This window comes from Brachionichthys hirsutus, chromosome 10 (genome assembly GCF_040956055.1).
Source record: "Brachionichthys hirsutus isolate HB-005 chromosome 10, CSIRO-AGI_Bhir_v1, whole genome shotgun sequence".
In the NCBI taxonomy this organism is placed as follows: domain Eukaryota; kingdom Metazoa; phylum Chordata; class Actinopteri; order Lophiiformes; family Brachionichthyidae; genus Brachionichthys; species Brachionichthys hirsutus.
Genome location: NC_090906.1, coordinates 13,691,502 through 13,708,414, shown reverse-complemented (window position 1 = coordinate 13,708,414; position 16,913 = coordinate 13,691,502). Strand labels below are relative to the sequence as shown.

Genomic DNA, 16,913 nt, shown 5'->3' with positions numbered 1-16,913 from the left:
CCTTTAACTCTGGGAGTCGCTTGGAATGGAGACGGTGGCTCTGGAAACGTGATCACCGAAGTCACGCAGGAAATAAGCGAGAGGAAAGGAAAGCAAATGACTTCCAGATTTGATCGGAGCCGAGCCGGTTCCAGACAGCCCCCCCCCCCCCCTCCTTGGTATGAATCTGCCGTATCTCATTCCCCAGCGCTAATTCCAATTTAATTGCCAGTAGCCCGAAGCCTCCTCAATAGGAGTAACAAATGGTTTGATGCTGTAGACTTCATCAGACACAGTCGCCCGCCGTGAATCCCAATGAGGCCTGGCGAGCGGCTGCTCTGTGTACTAATCATCCTTTTGTTACTTGTTACTCCGAGCCACGCGGCACAGGTTGTCTGGTTAAAGCCGATTTGTGGGGGCTGCGAGGCGGGGGCAGGCTGGTGGTGGGAGAGGGCCGGTGCATTGGATGATGCTGAAGTTCAGGACGGGAAGGGGCCGGCGGTGGAACCGTAAATCACGGTAACGGGTGCAGCGGCGGCTGCTGCTCCTCGCTCTGACATTCACTTTATGATCTTTACAGGCGGCGGCGAGGGAAGAAACAAACACGCAGATAAATGCATTCTAATGGCGTTCAGAATGTATTCACTCTGCCGGGGGGGGGGGTTGCAGCTGAAAGCTCTTAAGTTCAGAATCAGAATCAGTTTATTGTCAGTGAGGCTTCACTGACTAGGAATGTTTCTCGGTGAAGTCGTGCTACATGTAACAATAATGACAAAATACAAAAACATACAAGTACAGACACATCAACAGCAGCCGGAGTGGATACACAGATGTGTACAAGCAGCAGTAAACTAGCGTAATCACGCAGTGCAAATGGAACAGTGCAAGTTATCAGTTATGAATGTTCAAGAGACAGAATTATTAATCGTTCATGAGTCTTACAGCCGAGGGGAAGAAGCTGTTCTTGTGGCGGGAGGTTCTGGTCCGGATGGACCGTAGCCTCCTGCCTGAGGGGAGAGGGTCAAAGAGTCCGTGTCCAGGGTGAGAAGGGTCGGCTGTGATCCGACCTGCACGCCTCCGAGTCCTGGAGACATACAGGTCCTGGAGCGATGGCAGCTTGCAGCCGATCACCTTCTCCGCAGCACGTACAATGCGCTGCACTCTGTGTCTGTCCCTGGTGGTGGCGCCAGCGTACCACACGGTGATGGAGGAGGTGAGGACGGACTCCACGATGGAGGTGTAGAACTGCACCAACATCTGGGTCGGCAGCTTGAGTTTCCTCAGCTGCCGCAGGAAGTACATCCTCTGCTGAGCCTTCTTGATGAGGGAGCTGATGGTCGGCTCCCACTTGAGGTCCCGGGTGATGGTGGTGCCCAGGAAGCGGAAAGAGTCACGATGGAGACGGGGGTAGGGGAGTATGTGAGGGCGAGGGGGGGCGGTGGGGCTGTGACTTTCCTGAAGTCCACGATCATCTCCACTGTTTTCTGGCTGTTCAGCTCCAGGTTGTTGCTGCTGGGGGTAGGATGTGTGTTTAAGATCTGAGAGCCTTGCGGCGTCGGGGCGGAGGAACCCTGTATGTTTCACAAAAGGCTTCTTGAAGGAGGCCGGTGTCGCAGCAAGGCGTCGCACCCCGGCGTCGCAGCAAGGCGTCGCAGCCCGGCGTCGCAGCAAGGCGTCGCAGCCCGGTGTCGCAGCAAGGCGTCGCAGCACGGCGTCGCAGCCCGGCGTCGCAGCAAGGCGTCGCAGCCCGGCGTCGCAGCAAGGCGTCGCAGCCCGGCGTCGCAGCAAGGCGTCGCAGCAAGGCGTCGCAGCCGGCGTCGCAGCCCGGCGTCGCAGCCCGGCGTCGCAGCCCGGCGTCGCAGCCAGGCGTCGCAGCCAGGCGTCGCAGCCCGCCCATATCGCCAGCATAACTGATCGCCCCAATAATTACAGCATTAGCGCGGTAGCACATAGCGGTGAGGGTGCTCCATGATGGGGGGCTATAAAGAACTCTCCCTGTCAACTAAACGGCCAGTTGAGCTGCCATATGGTGGCGCTGACATTCTGGCTGGGTAATTAATCTGGCATCTCGCCTGGCATCTGGTGGCATTAATCTCAGCGGGGGCGCTGCGTCTTACAATGTCGGCCCAGACGTGAGTTATCGCTGCCCGATGGACGAGCGAGGCGGCTTGTTTGATTCCTCATCCGTCCCCCGGCGAGTCCTAATGTAGTAGCGCATGCACGAATCTACCCCGCCGCCATGATAGCTACTTCCACTGGAAGAGCCCAAACCCAGAAAACGCACCCTCCAGTTCACATGGCGGGGGGGGGGGGGGGACTCAGGACATAAGGCAGATGTCAGGGCCTGAAATAGTCATAAACGTAATCCGTGCTTAATCCCGATCGGCAGCTCCGGCGCGCCGCGCAGGACGTGACCCCCCCAGGTCGCGTTGAGTGACGTCATCTCATGCAGCTCGTCTTACTTCAGTGTTTCCCAACCTTTTTTGAGGCACTGCACATTTTTTACATTTACAAAATGACACTCTAACACGGTACATATTAGATTAGATGACCTTTATTATAATACATATAGTTTTTTAATGTATGTATACTTAGTGGGAAAGCTGGGGCTGTTTGGATGAACACAAAATGGATATCCTGCAGTAATGGTAGAAAGACACACACGAAGCTCTTCCTCATCAGCTCTCAGTCTCTCTCTGTTTTTAGTTTTTATCGCCGTCCAGCTTGAGAAGCTCAGCTCACACAGATATGTGGTTGAAAACGGGAGCAACGTCAGAATAGCTTTGTTGGCTAGAACGGGGAACTCCTTGGCAACAGATAACCAGAAACTGTCCAAAGGAAGATCAGCAAAGTTTAGCTTTAAGCCACGATCTTGTTTCAGTTCAGTGAGTTCCTCTTGCTCCTTTGAAGTCAGGTCCTTTCCAGCGCCGGATGCTGAGCTGTGTGGGTCCCGAACCCAGGCAAGGCATTCTGTGGAGGCTGAATAGAAATAAAATGACAACTTCTCCTCAAGAGTTTTCAATTGTGGGCCAATCACCTTGAAGGAGGCCCGGCGTCGCAGCGGTGCCACCATCGGCAGCACTCCCCCGCGGTCGGTCTGACTCAGGATAACCATCAGACATTCTAATGTCGATCATCTGGGAAGGTTCCCGTTCGCTGTTCTTACCTCCTGACTTCTACAGATCCTCATTAAATCCTCATCTTATTAAATCTTGAAAATGTTTCCGCGCTTCGTGGCGATGCCTCGTCGGCGTCTGACCTCTGACAGCGGGTTTTGCTCGTGCATCTAAATGTAAGGTCGGATGGAGGAGCGCCTCCGGGTAAGTCTTCATGCATGGAAGTCAGTTGCGTCCCCTCCTGCAGGGCGGCGATGTGCCAGAAAAGATGAAAGCTAGCACCACAACCTTCCCGACCCGTGCAAGAGTAAATATCAGAAGGCGTCCGTCCCGTTGAGACGGAGGTCGGATGGAGGTCGGCGACCTTCAGGCCTGCTGGAACTGCTGAGATCGGATGTGTGATGAAGCCTGATTACAACAAACATTATAGATGACCCCCTCCCTGAGTGTCAGGACTCGATTAGCGGCCAGCGGTGCGACGGCGGCGGCTAGAGTAAGTAAATGTGTGTTCTAATAAGAACTGAGCGGCACCTTCGGTTCAGGCCGTCCTCCGAGAGGATGACATCATCAATAAGCGACAGCTGCCAGGAATACATGACCTTGAGGTTAAGTGAGGCCCCCGTTAGCCCCGGCAGGCCCCCGTTAACCCCGGCAAGCCCCCCTTAACCCCGGTAGGCCCCCGTTAACCCCGGCAGGCCCGCCTTAACCCCGGCAGGGCCCGCATTAACCCCGGCAGGCCCCCGTTAACCCCGGCAGGCCCCCGTTACCCCCGGCAGGCCCCCGTTAACCCCGGCAAGCCCCCGTTAACCCCGGCAAGCCCCCGTTAACCCCGGCAAGCCCCCGTTAACCCCGGCAGGCCCCCGTCAGTGACGTGCGGTGAGGTTCATGTCTGGTGAGGCACAGTCAGATTTACTAATAAATGAACCTACAGCTTGTTCATCATTTGATTGGTAACATTTAACGTGTTTTGTTTAAACATTCGTACCAGCATTTTTTACATATTGTCACAAACCTGGCTCATCAGTTTATGACAAAAAGGGGAGACCACACATAATCTGCGTATTTACAAGAGATTTAATGAAATTATTCAACTCTGCTCAGTATGTGTGCAGCGTTGGATGTGTGTGGGTGCGTGTGTTGATCAGTTAAAGTTTAACTGATGTTTAACTGTTAAACATAAGAACCAAACAAACAAAAGGAAAGCCAGCTCACCAAAATGATCAAAGCTGGCCTTCATTTGACAGCTTATGTTCTCCAGAACGTTACAGAACACTCGTTCACATCTAATGGACTCTGTCAGGCCCAGTCCGCCGCGGTTCTGCTCGAATCGGTCCCGCAATTTGACCATGAATACGCGCGGTCGCTGCTCGTGTTTGGAGGCTTCTCGGTAAATTCTTCATGTCGCAATATCCCATCCGAGTCCAGACATCGTCAGAAGTTGAGAAAAGAAGGCAGGAAAAGCAGAAAACACGGGTTCTTGCTTGACGTCCAGACATCCAGACAGCCAGCGCTTCCGTGTTTACAAGCCCGTCTCGAACGAGCGGATCAGCTGATGAGTGCGCTGAGTCACTCACGGGTCTCCTATCGGCGAGAGGCGGTATTACACTAGCCTCATTCTGCAGTATTTTAATGCCGCTGAGCACAAGAATACGTGACGCACTAATTGTATTATTAAAAATGAAAAAATCATAAAATATATAATATAATAGCACTGATGTTTTTTTATAATATTTTTAATAATACAAATACATGATTTTTATATGATTTCATATGATGACAGGTGAGGCTGTGCCTCACTTGCCTCCCCTGACTGCACGTCACTGGCCCCCGTTAACCCCGGCAGGCCCCCGGCAGGCCCCCGGCTCAGATGCTCTCCGGTCCAGTTTAGAAGGACCGTGGTTGTCGTCTTCGAGTGTGTCTTTGAGTCAGATTCCCGGCTCCAGCAAATGTGTACACTGTCGTTGTGTCCTTGGGCAAGACACTTCACCCACATCGCCTGTGTGAATGTTGGTGGTGGTCAGGAGGGCTAATGGTGCAAATTGGCAGCCTCTCTCCTGTCAGTCTGCCCCGGGGCAGCTGTGGCTAGCAGCTTACCACCAAGTATAGAGTGAATGAATAATGCACAATGTGAAGCGTCTTTGGGCTTTATTAGTATTATTATTAGTTTCGGCTTCGGTTTCACACTTTTTACTGATGCCGCTGTTTGAGACAGAAATGAGGGACACTGTCCTGCAGCATCTGTTTGAGAAGGAAATGAGGGACACTGTCCTGCAGCATCTGTTTGAGACAGAAATGAGGGACGCTGTCCTGCAGCATCTGTTTGAGACAGAAAAGAGGGACGCTGTCCTGCAGTATCTGTTTGAGACAGAAAAGAGGGACGCTGTCCTGCAGCATCTGTTTGAGACAGAAATGAGGGACGCTGTCCTGCAGCATCAGTTTGAGACAGAAATGAGGGACGCTGTCCTGCAGCATCTCTTTGAGACAGACATGAGGGACGCTGTCCTGCAGCATCTGATTGAGACAGAAATGAGGGACGCTGTCCTGCAGCATCTGATTGAGACAGAAATGAGGGACGCTGTCCTGCAGCATCTGTTTGAGACAGAAATGAGGGACCCTGTCCTGCAGCATCTGATTGAGACAGAAATGAGGGACGCTGTCCTGCAGCATCTGTTTGAGACAGAAATGAGGGACGCTGTCCTGCAGCATCTGTTTGAGACAGAAATGAGGGACGCTGTCCTGCAGCATCTGTTTGAGACAGAAATGAGGGACCCTGTCCTGCAGTATCTGTTTGAGACAGACGCTTTCTGAGAACTGCCTTAACTTGTGGACAAAGAGGATAATATGTCCCCTTTAAAGGTTTTTTTCTGGTTACCCAAGAATCCGTGGCCCCCAGGCCATTCCTCGCTGAGCCTCTCCGGCCTCTGCCCCCCCCCATCGGGGAGTATTTGTCTCCGTTACTGGTCCTGGTCCATCCTGCACTTAAATAACAGCAGCCCTGCCACTCCGGGCCCATTAAGGCTCCGCCCACACACAAAGACTCCTGCCTTTATAAATAGATCGGTTAGAGGCCCGGCTCCGCTGCTGCTGCTCCAGCTCCTCCATTCAGGTGTCACTTTGACCCTGAGTCAATTTTACACTGTAATGGACCTGCTGGGTCGACCTCTGTTCCCCCTGCGCCCCCCCTCGCCCCCCCCTCGCTGCTGTTCTTTTTGTTTATCAGGCCGCTGTAAACACATTATTCCCTTTACTCCGTGTGGCGTTGGTTCCGCTTCATTTCGCCTCGCTCGCATCTGGGTTCCTCCCTCACTTCCTCGGGTTTGCTGGACTCAAGCTGAAGCTGTACCGGAGGTGACGGGGGTTCGACTCCCACCGCGGCCACGACGACGTGCTCGTCTCTAAATCATTGTGCCTGGTGTGAATGAACAGATTCGGATTCTGCTGAGTCATGAAATGATTGGGTTGCCTGGTTCCCGCCCTGTGAGGCCGGCGGAGGAAGATGGCGGACGGGTGTCAATTCCCCTGATTTATACTTGGGTTGCTACGGGCAACACAGGCAGGTAACATCCGAGCCTCTTCTGTCACCTGAGCCAGTCCGAGTAGAATGTCTTTCAGATCTATTGCCTGCAAAGTCATGCTGGGGGGGGAGGGGCGTTTAGAGAATGCCTTGCGGGGGCGGGGCCACCGCTCCAAATTGGGGAACGCTGCTTGTGGGGGAAATACAGTCTTAAATAAAGATGGCGCCGGCGGGACGTGAACTCGGATCAGCTGCGTCCGGTGACAAACGGAGGCTGAGACAGACGTGCCGTCCGGTCCCCGTATTCTGAGCGTGTCCCTTTGTCTCCGTCTCTTAGCTCTAATCTCACGTCCTAAAACGTACCGCGCGGCCTCGAACGCGACCGGTCTCGCCGCTGCGGCTACGCCCGACACCAAAGTGCACGTCTTCGTCCATCACGTGGTTCTTCTTCTTGTCCACCGGCTCAGTGTGCGGCGGTTTTGTATTTCAGCCTCGCCCTCGGGTCAGAGGTCGGCTGACCTTTTACATTCCTCCACCTTTTTCTCCCTCTCCACTTCCTTCCGTCCTCGCTCGCCGTCTCCGTCACTGACACCTCATCATCTCGGGTCACTCCCAGCAACAATGGCGCGTCTGTTTCTGACTGCAACGCTTCCGAGCAGCGCCTGAAGGAGAAGGTTGAACCCTAAATGCACAAAGGTTCCAAAGAGCGGAGGGAAACCAGAAGAGAGTCGGTCAGTCCTGGAGGGAGTCCAGAGGCCAAAGACCCCGGAAGCAGACCAGGACAAGTCCATCCCAGGAGGAAACGCACTTAGCATTAGTCACATGTGCAGGCTACGTAGCATTAGCAGCAACGAGCAGGCTTCCCGATGGCGCCCCTGCAGGCGGGTCCTTGTTTATTTTTAACGGTCCTTTGCTTTTGTCTCACAGCCGTTCAGTTAGCGACTGGAGCGCAGGTCACATGATCACAAACCCGGCACATTGGTTTTCAACAGGGATGTCCTGCCCCCCCCCCGGCGGTATCTCGCTCTCCATGCAGCAACATATTCTCCTTTTGGGTTGGACCCAGCTGTTCTTCATCTTCATCCCTCTCCAGCGGCGCCGCCTCCTCCCTCCATCCTCGCTCTTCAGCGTGCAGATTGGCTGAGCCACTGATTGATCTGTCGTGGGCCCGCCTCCTCCTCCGGTGGTTATGAGCATGAGGCTGCTCTTCATAGATTTTTAAATTTGTGTCAGCTTTGCCCCAAAGATGTGTTATTGACTGATGAAATAGAAACGGAGCTCCGAACACTCAGTCCCTCCCCCGAGGCCCCCCAGCCTGGTAAATGAAAAGGTGTGTGTGTGTGTGTGTGTGTGTGTGTGTGTGTGTGTGTGCATGTGTGTGTGTGTGTGCGTGTGTGTGTGTGTGTGTGTGTGTCTGTTCCTGTGTTTGCTCTGGCTTGAAGTATTGCATCAGAGATCCTTATCTTTTTACTCACCTCCTGAAACATGAGTACTCCTTTAACCCTTTAACTGCAGCTAGCTGCTAGCGACAGCAGCTAGCTGGGACGGGTCACGCCTACGGTTCCTCTTTATCCTGCCGTGTGACCCGCAGCCTCGGTTCTCCGTCATTTATCAATGACTCTGATCTATTTCTGTCAATCTGGGCAGACTTCCTGTCGGCTGAGATCCTTCCGCACCGTGTTGCCCCCCCCCAATGATTCCTGCTCCGTGCTGAACGTCCCTTCTTGCCCCTGCAGGCTCGGACATGGCCATCTTCTGCCTGCTCTGCGGGAAGCGCTTCCAGACGCAGACGGCGCTGCAGCAGCACATGGAGGTCCACGCCGGCGTGCGCAGCTACATCTGCAGCGAATGCAACCGGACCTTCCCGAGCCACACCGCTCTGAAGCGCCACCTCCGCTCACACACAGGTCAGTGGACGCCCCCCGTGACATCACGGGGATCAGAGTCCGTCAGGAAGTTCTTTCTGATACTAATCTTTGGAACTCGAGTAATTCCTGGACGCTTCCGAGACACGAGCAAACCTGCGAGAGCATTTGAGTAACTTCCAGATGGCCGAGCGCCGCCAGCGCGCTTCCCCGGTTCAGTTCAGGCGTTCCCACCTTCCGTCCTCGTCTCCGTCCTCGTCTCCGTCCCCGTCTCCGTCCCCATCTCCTGCCTGTCTCCATCCTTGTCCTCGTCTCCGTCCCCGTCTCCTGCCCGTCTCTGTCCTCGTCTCCATCTCCATCCTCGTCCCCGTACCCGTCTCCGTCCTCGTCTCCGTCCTCGTCCCCGTCCCCGTCTCCGTCTCCGTCCTCGTCCTCGTCTCCATGGTGCGTTTCCATTATCGACGTGATTCTGGCTGCACCTGTGACTATTCCTGATCAGAAAGTGACGATGATGACGATGAAGAACACGAAGACTTCCAGAGGCAGAACTATTGTGTCATCGTCATCCAATCAGAGGCAGAGCAGGGTGGGGTCATGTCAGCACCAGCAGGAATCGGCACATCCTCCTCCAGCGCTGATTGGTTGGGAGGGAAGATAATGATAATGATGTAATAGAGCAGCTTAAAAGCACATTTAGGAACCCGTAGTGGTAAATATCTGACCAATCATGTTCCACATAATAAACATCACCACCTCCCGCTTATTTACAGTGTTGTTGTTGTTGAGGTGGTTATTGTTGTTGTTATTGTTGTGGTTGTTATTGTTGTTGTGGTTGTTGTGATTGTTGTTGTTGTTGTGGTTGTTGTTGTTGTGATTGTGGTTGTTGTGATTGTTGTTGTTGTGATTGTTGTTGTTGTGATTGTTGTTGTTGTGATTGTTGTGGTTGTTGTTGTTGTGATTGTTGTTGTTGTTGTGGTTGTGATTGTTGTTGTGATTGTGGTTGTTGTTGTGGTTGTGATTGTTGTTGTTGTGATTGTGGTTGTTGTGATTGTTGTTGTTGTGGTTGTGATTGTTGTTGTTGTGGTTGTGATTGTTGTGGTTGTTGTGATTGTTGTTGTTGTGGTTGTTATTGTTGTTGTTGTGGTTGTTGTGATTGTTGTTGTTGTGATTGTTGTTGTTGTTGTGGTTGTTATTGTTGTTGTTGTGATTGTGGTTGTTGTGATTGTTGTTGTTGTGATTGTTGTGGTTGTTGTTGTTGTGATTGTTGTTGTTGTTGTGGTTGTGATTGTTGTTGTTGTGATTGTGGTTGTTGTGATTGTTGTTGTTGTGGTTGTGATTGTTGTTGTTGTGATTGTGGTTGTTGTGATTGTTGTTGTTGTGGTTGTGGTTGTTGTGATTGTTGTTGTTGTGATTGTTGTTGTTGAGGTGGTTATTGTTGTTGTTGTTGTTGTGGTTGTTATTGTTGTTGTTGTTGTGGTTGTTGTGATTGTTGTTGTTGTGATTGTTGTTGTTGTTGTGGTTGTGATTGTTGTTGTTGTGATTGTGGTTGTTGTGATTGTTGTGGTTGTGATTGTTGTTGTTGTGATTGTTGTGGTTGTTGTTGTTGTGATTGTTGTTGTTGTTGTGGTTGTGATTGTGGTTGTTGTGATTGTTGTTGTTGTGATTGTTGTGGTTGTTGTTGTTGTGATTGTTGTTGTTGTTGTGGTTGTGATTGTGGTTGTTGTGATTGTTGTTGTTGTTTACCCTCAGCCCACTCTGTGCTGATGCTAATGCTGCAGGGCTCTGACGGATGCACCAAAACGGAACCATGACAGAATATGAACGCATGGAAATGAATCCCATTTCAGCAGCGAGCGGCCGATGCGCCCCCCCCCCTCAGCCAGCCGCCTGTCTGCGACCTTAAATAACAGTCTCCCTGTCAGAGCCGATTTAGCTCGCCGGCTCACGGATAAATATTTGAAGCGAAAGGCAGCGAGATGAGAGCAGTCGGCCTATTTACAAGTCAGGCGAATACGCCATTAGTGTGAGGCTGCGAGGCGGCGGAGGGGGGTGGAGCATCTCGAGCCGCGCCACCGCGTCTGCTCCACCTCCCAGGCGTTGGAGAGGACGCGCGCATGCCGCCTCCCATCCACCTGCGTCACCCGGGCACCTTTGTCGCCGTTTGTTGACAGGCTGTGTTGTGTACTGTTTGACACATCGTTACTGCGTATATGTACAATATAGGACGGGTTAGGGTGCAATGCAGGACGGGTTTATCACAGGGGGGGGGGGGGGGGGCATGGCAGCTTCCCAACCCTCTCGCCGAGCTCTCCGTACAGACCAGGTCTCATTAATATTCCGTTGTTGTTGTTGTTTTTTAAACCCGGAGCCGATTTGCTGTCTGCTCTGGCTGGATGTTTTGTGTTTGCAGCTGTATTTGATAGCAGGACAGCTGGGGGGGGGGGGGGGGCTGGTCCTGGCAGTCATGGAGCCTGATTTACAGCCTCTTACAGCACATAATGAGAACCCCCCCCACCGGGTGCCCGTGGGCACAGGCACCCTGAGCAGGCGTTTTGGGTGTCAGAAGAGGCGATAGAGTTTGGGGGGGGGGGTAAATGTAGAGGAGGTGATTCAGGAGACGCAGGTGGTGATGCTCGAAGGTCCCTCCCCAGCCATGTGGAGGAGAGCGAGGGGAAGGAAAGGAGGGATGACGGGACGGCGTAATTCTCCACCCTCCTGTCCTGCCTGGCCCCTTTTACATCCTCACAATGCGATGACAGGATTGCCTTTGATTCATTTTCGCCTCAGCGCATCCAGCCTTGCGCTCTGGGGCCCCCCAGTGGCCGCCTGCTGGAGGCGAGCAGGACGCTGGACAGCGACCCGCTTTGTCGGGTGACATCACGTCAGTCCACATGAACTGTGTGGTTTCGTGGGTTATAAACGTGATATAAACGTCTCCACGTTTATATCACAAGGTCGGCTGGCGCTGGCGCAGGCGTTAGTGCGACAGCAAGGCGTTCAGCGTAAATGGCCTTCCACAGGCCTCCTCTGAGGAGCGGCGTCCCAACCGCCGCTCTGATCCTGGGCTCTAATTAAAGGCAGGTGAATCCGACCTCCATTATTATTCAGGCGGCGCTGCTCGCGCCCGCCGAGCCCCGTGATGGATTGTGATCGCTGCTGTGGTTGAAACGCCAGAAAGAGCACAACGTCTTACAGCGGGAGCTGCTGATAACTTCACGCAGACAAATAAAGACTGTCACTTGTATTGATTTCTGCCCTACGCCCCCCCCCCGCGTGCCCTGCTCCATCCCTGCCTCCGTTCTATCCCTCCTCCCGCATCGCTCCATCCCCTAAGAAGGCTTTCCTTTAATGGGAAGGCGTCCAGCATGGCCAGACACGGAGAGCGTTTTATCCATTAAAGTGCTCCACGCCTTGTGGTCGCCATTTAAAGGGCTTCACGCCGCGTTCCGCCGCCTAAATAAACCCAGTAAATGTGTGCCGGTTGGACTCGCCGAGAAGAATGCAAATAAAATATTGAGAATCGAAGTGACTTTTGTCACCTGGCGGTGGAGTCGTGTCGCAGAAGGCGGAGTCTCATTTATCTCCTGGCATGATGCTGGCAGATGATGAAAGGTGCAGGTCATTGGTGGTGGCGTGGAACGCCTTGATAGATAACCACGGCATCACGTGGCTGGAGAGGAGTACCCCCCCCACCCCCCCGCGGGGTCCGGGGCTCAAGCATGAGGCGTGATGCCTGTTGTCGTTTCCATTCCACACACTGTACCCGACCATGAAAAGTAAAAGTGAATCAGAGTTGATGTATTTTTAACTGATTCTTGAATCCATAAATGTGTTTTAATGTTAAAATGTTTTTGAGTTATGTTGTTAACAGACAGAGAAACGGGGACTGGTGAGGTTGGGTTTGTGTCCGGTGAGGTTGGGTTAGGGACCGGTGAGGTTGGGTTCGTGTCTGGTGAGGTTGGATTTGTGTCCGGCGAGGTTGGGTCTGTGTCTGGTGAGGTTGGGTTTGTGTCCGGTGAGGTTGGGTTTGTGTCCGGTGAGGTTGGGTTAGGGTCCGGTGAGGTTGGGTTAGGGTCCGGTGAGGTTGGATTAGGGACCGGTGAGGTTGGATTAGGGACTGGTGAGGTTGGGTTCGTGTCTGGTGAGGTTGGGTCTGTGTCCGGTGAGGTTGGGTCTGTGTCCGGTGAGGTTGGGTTTGTGTCCGGTGAGGTTGGGTTTGTGTCCGGTGAGGTTGGGTTAGGGTCTGGTGAGGTTGGGTCTGTGTCCGGTGAGGTTGGGTTTGTGTCCGGTGAGGTTGGGTTTGTGTCCGGTGAGGTTGGGTCTGTGTCCGGTGAGGTTGGGTCTGTGTCCGGTGAGGTTGGGTTAGGGACCGGTGAGGTTGGGTTCGTGTCTGGTGAGGTTGGGTTTGTGTCCGGCGAGGTTGGGTCTGTGTCCGGTGAGGTTGGGTTTGTGTCCGGTGAGGTTGGGTTTGTGTCCGGTGAGGTTGGGTTTGTGTCCGGTGAGGTTGGGTCTGTGTCCGGTGAGGTTGGGTTAGGGACCGGTGAGGTTGGGTTCGTGTCTGGTGAGGTTGGGTTTGTGTCCGGCGAGGTTGGGTCTGTGTCCGGTGAGGTTGGGTTTGTGTCCGGTGAGGTTGGGTTTGTGTCCGGTGAGGTTGGGTTAGGGTCCGGTGAGGTTGGGTTAGGGTCCGGTGAGGTTGGATTAGGGACCGGTGAGGTTGGATTAGGGACTGGTGAGGTTGGGTTCGTGTCTGGTGAGGTTGGGTTTGTGTCCGGTGAGGTTGGGTTTGTGTCCGGTGAGGTTGGGTTAGGGTCTGGTGAGGTTGGGACGCCTGTCGCTCTGACATGATCAGCAGAAAGGATTCCGATGCTGCTGTGTGTTCTCCTTACCTGTGAAGTGAACACTTTCTTTTCCTGCCCCTTCCAGCAGGGGACCACCCGTACGAGTGTGAGTTCTGTGGGAGCTGCTTTCGGGATGAGAGCACCCTGAAGGGCCACAAACGCATCCACACCGGGAGAAGCCCTATGAATGTAACGGCTGTGGGAAGAAGTTCAGCCTCAAGCACCAGCTGGAGACCCACTACCGTGTGCACACAGGTACCGCCATCCATCCATCCATCCATCCATTCACCATCCATCCATCCATCCATCCATCCATTCACCATCCATCCATCCATCCATCCACTCACCATCCATCCATCCATTCACCATCCATCCATCCATCCACTCACCATCCATCCATCCAACCATCCACTCACCATCCATCCATCCATCCAACCATCCACTCACCATCCATCCATTCACCATCCATCCATCCATCCACTCACCATCCATCCATCCATCCATCCACTCACCATCCATCCACTCACCATCCATCCATCCATCCATTCACCATCCATCCATCCATCCACTCACCATCCATCCATCCACTCACCATCCATCCATCCATCCATCCATCCATCCACTCACCATCCATCCATCCATCCATCCACTCACCATCCATCCATCCATTCACCATCCATCCATCCGCTCACCATCCATCCATCCATTCACCATCCATCCATCCATCCATCCATCCACTCACCATCCATCCATCCACTCACCATCCATCTATCCATCCATCCACTCACCATCCATCCATCCATCCATCCACTCACCATCCATCCATCCATCCATCCGGTCACCATCCATCCATCCATCCATCCACTCACCATCCATCCAACCATCCATCCGGTCACCATCCATCCAACCATCCATCCGCTCACCATCCATCCATCCATCCACTCACCATCCATCCATCCATCCACTCACCATCCATCCATCCATTCACCATCCATCCATCCGCTCACCATCCATCCATCCATTCACCATCCATCCATCCATCCATCCACTCACCATCCATCCATCCACTCACCATCCATCTATCCATCCATCCACTCACCATCCATCCATCCATCCATCCACTCACCATCCATCCATCCATCCATCCATCCACTCACCATCCATCCATCCATCCATCCACTCACCATCCATCCATCCAACCATCCACTCACCATCCATCCATCCATTCACCATCCACTCACCATCCATCCATCCGGCTCGGCTACCAAGTCTGGCAACCCCATTAAAAATAATAAGCTCAAACAACCGACGTCAGATTCAATGATGCTCCGCCCACACGTCATCTCATTATCATCAATAAGGATATTTAAACATTTATTTATTTACACTTTTTTAAAACCATATTTGCCTTCATTGACAGTATTATTGCGACTGTATTTTATTTTTACTCTTATTTCTGTGCATTAATACGTGATGATGGAAAAGGTTGTTAAAGGACCTCGTTGGACACCCCAGGCGGACCCCATGATGTATGTGGAGCCCCATCCAGATGCTGATGCAGTGAGAGCGAGTGCATGCGCTGCACCAGGCCGAGCGAGGACACCCGGAGCGCTCGCCAGGGGGGGCACGCCGCCAGGGGGGCACGCCGCCAGGGCCCAGTGCCTCCTCGCCGTGTCTCGTTCCTCCCCCCCCCCTATCTCCCGTTCAATAAGCCAGCTGTTAAGCCACACTATCAAGGCAGCCTGTCCAATAATTGGCTCCCCTCCGTCCACCCTTTACCCCTTTTGAATGGGGGGGGGGGGGGGGGGCCGGGCTTTGCGCTAAGTTGTAGAGCAACAGCAGATAACAAGAGTGAGTGACAAGCGCACAGTCAAAGGCCGCCTCGCACAAAAGGGAGCTGCTTGATGAATCATCGACATTGCCCCCCCCCCCATCCCCTTCTATCCACACATCCCAAATGCCAATGTCGAATCAATACCGAGCCTCATTTGCAATTCATTATGAGCTGGTTGTGTGAGGTGGCCCTGTTTTACAGTCTGGTTATCAGCATCGACAGAATGCCGGCGTAACGCCACGACAACCCACGGCGCCGCCTTCGTGCTCATTGGCTCCGAAGGCACCCGAATCGCGGCCCCCTAATCACGGCCCCCACGCGAGGGCCGACTGGGCTCCAGCTGAAAGGCGACGGCGAGCGAGATCACTTCCGACAGCTCGTTTCAAATGCCATCGGCAAAGGTCGGCATTTACATGTCTAACAGCGCTGGTGGATCACTCGAATCATTAGCGCCCCCCCAGGAAGAAAGCAGCGCTGCTCTGATTTATGACACCTTCAGCAGCAGATGCATTTTGCATAATGAAGCACAGATTCGATGGATTCCAAAGGAATGGCCGAACTTTGATGGCATGTTCCTGGATTTAATAAGAATACTAAAGTTTTACTTCATTTCCTGCCCGTCGGATTCGGCAATCGTTTCCGACGTTTCTGACGGTGTCAAAGTCGCCAAAGTAGTCTGGAAAATGTGACATCACTCCAGTGACATCACACCGGCCTGGAACTCCACGCGCGGGCTAGCGTTAGCGGCTTCCAGCGTCACGACTCCTGAGCGATGTTCCAGGTCGTTCTGCTCCCCGACGAATGATCAGGGAAACCCGCGTCGGATTAAATAAGATGCTTAAATCAAGCGAACACCTCGAGGACGAACCAGCTTCCCTTCCTGTTTCTATTGATTTCTGAATGGAATGCATTTATTTCCTGCTTAGCAGTCGCTAACGGTCCTTCACCGGGGACGCGGCGCTGGCACAGAATGGCTGAAGCTATGCTTTCTCCCCCCCTTTCATTCTCTAGGTGAGAAGCCATTTGAGTGCAAGCTGTGCCACCAGCGGTCCAGGGACTACTCCGCCATGATCAAGCACCTGCGCACCCACAATGGCGCCTCGCCCTATCAATGCACCATCTGCCTGGAGTACTGCCCCAGCCTGTCGTCCATGCAGAAGCACATGAAGGGCCACAAGCCCGAGGACGTCCCGCCGGACTGGCGCATAGAGAAGACCTACCTGTACCTCTGCTACGTCTGAGGAAAGGAGGGGGGGGGGGGGGGGGTCGAGAGAAAAGGGAGGCGCCGGGAAATGCAGTGGAACAACGTCAAGGCGGGAGACGCGAAAACAAGAGCGTTTGCTTTCTCCTTTTTCTTTTCACGCGAGCGGCGAGGGTTAAATGGTGACGATGGGACTGGAGCGCTTAGAGAGGCGGCGTCTTGGACTCGCCATTGTTCGGATTCACCGGGTCCCCCCCCCCCCCCCCCCCCCCCCCCGACTTCGTTGAAGGGACTAGAGCATTCATTCTGAGTTTTGAAGGTGGCAGAAAGTCGTTTTGTCCTACGTTTGTTTTGTTCTCATGGCGCCGCTTCCGTTATTCTAGTCCAGATCGGTCGAGGCTTCGTCCTGTTCGTGTCCCGGTACCCTCGTCAGGAGTCCAAATCCTTCACCTTTATCTGCTCGCAGTTACGAACCAGGACAACTGGAGAAGAATCAGGACAATGTTCCCAAACTAAAGACATTCACACGCAAGCTTTGAGCATGAGATCCGTTAGCGTAGCGGCCA

The 16,913-nt window shown here is 53.3% G+C and overlaps 1 protein-coding gene across 1 annotated transcript in view; it reads left to right on the top strand.

The window, feature by feature from the left end:
* The window catches only part of LOC137900763 (zinc finger and BTB domain-containing protein 16-A-like), a 50,477-nt gene extending 34,090 nt beyond the window's left edge, over positions 1-16,387 (top strand). Inside the window, 4 exon segments of the mRNA XM_068744899.1 lie at positions 8,346-8,516; positions 13,398-13,484; positions 13,487-13,567; positions 16,158-16,387. Of these exon segments, the coding sequence (XP_068601000.1) occupies positions 8,346-8,516; positions 13,398-13,484; positions 13,487-13,567; positions 16,158-16,387 (569 nt within the window).
* The last annotated feature ends 526 nt before the right edge of the window (positions 16,388-16,913 follow it).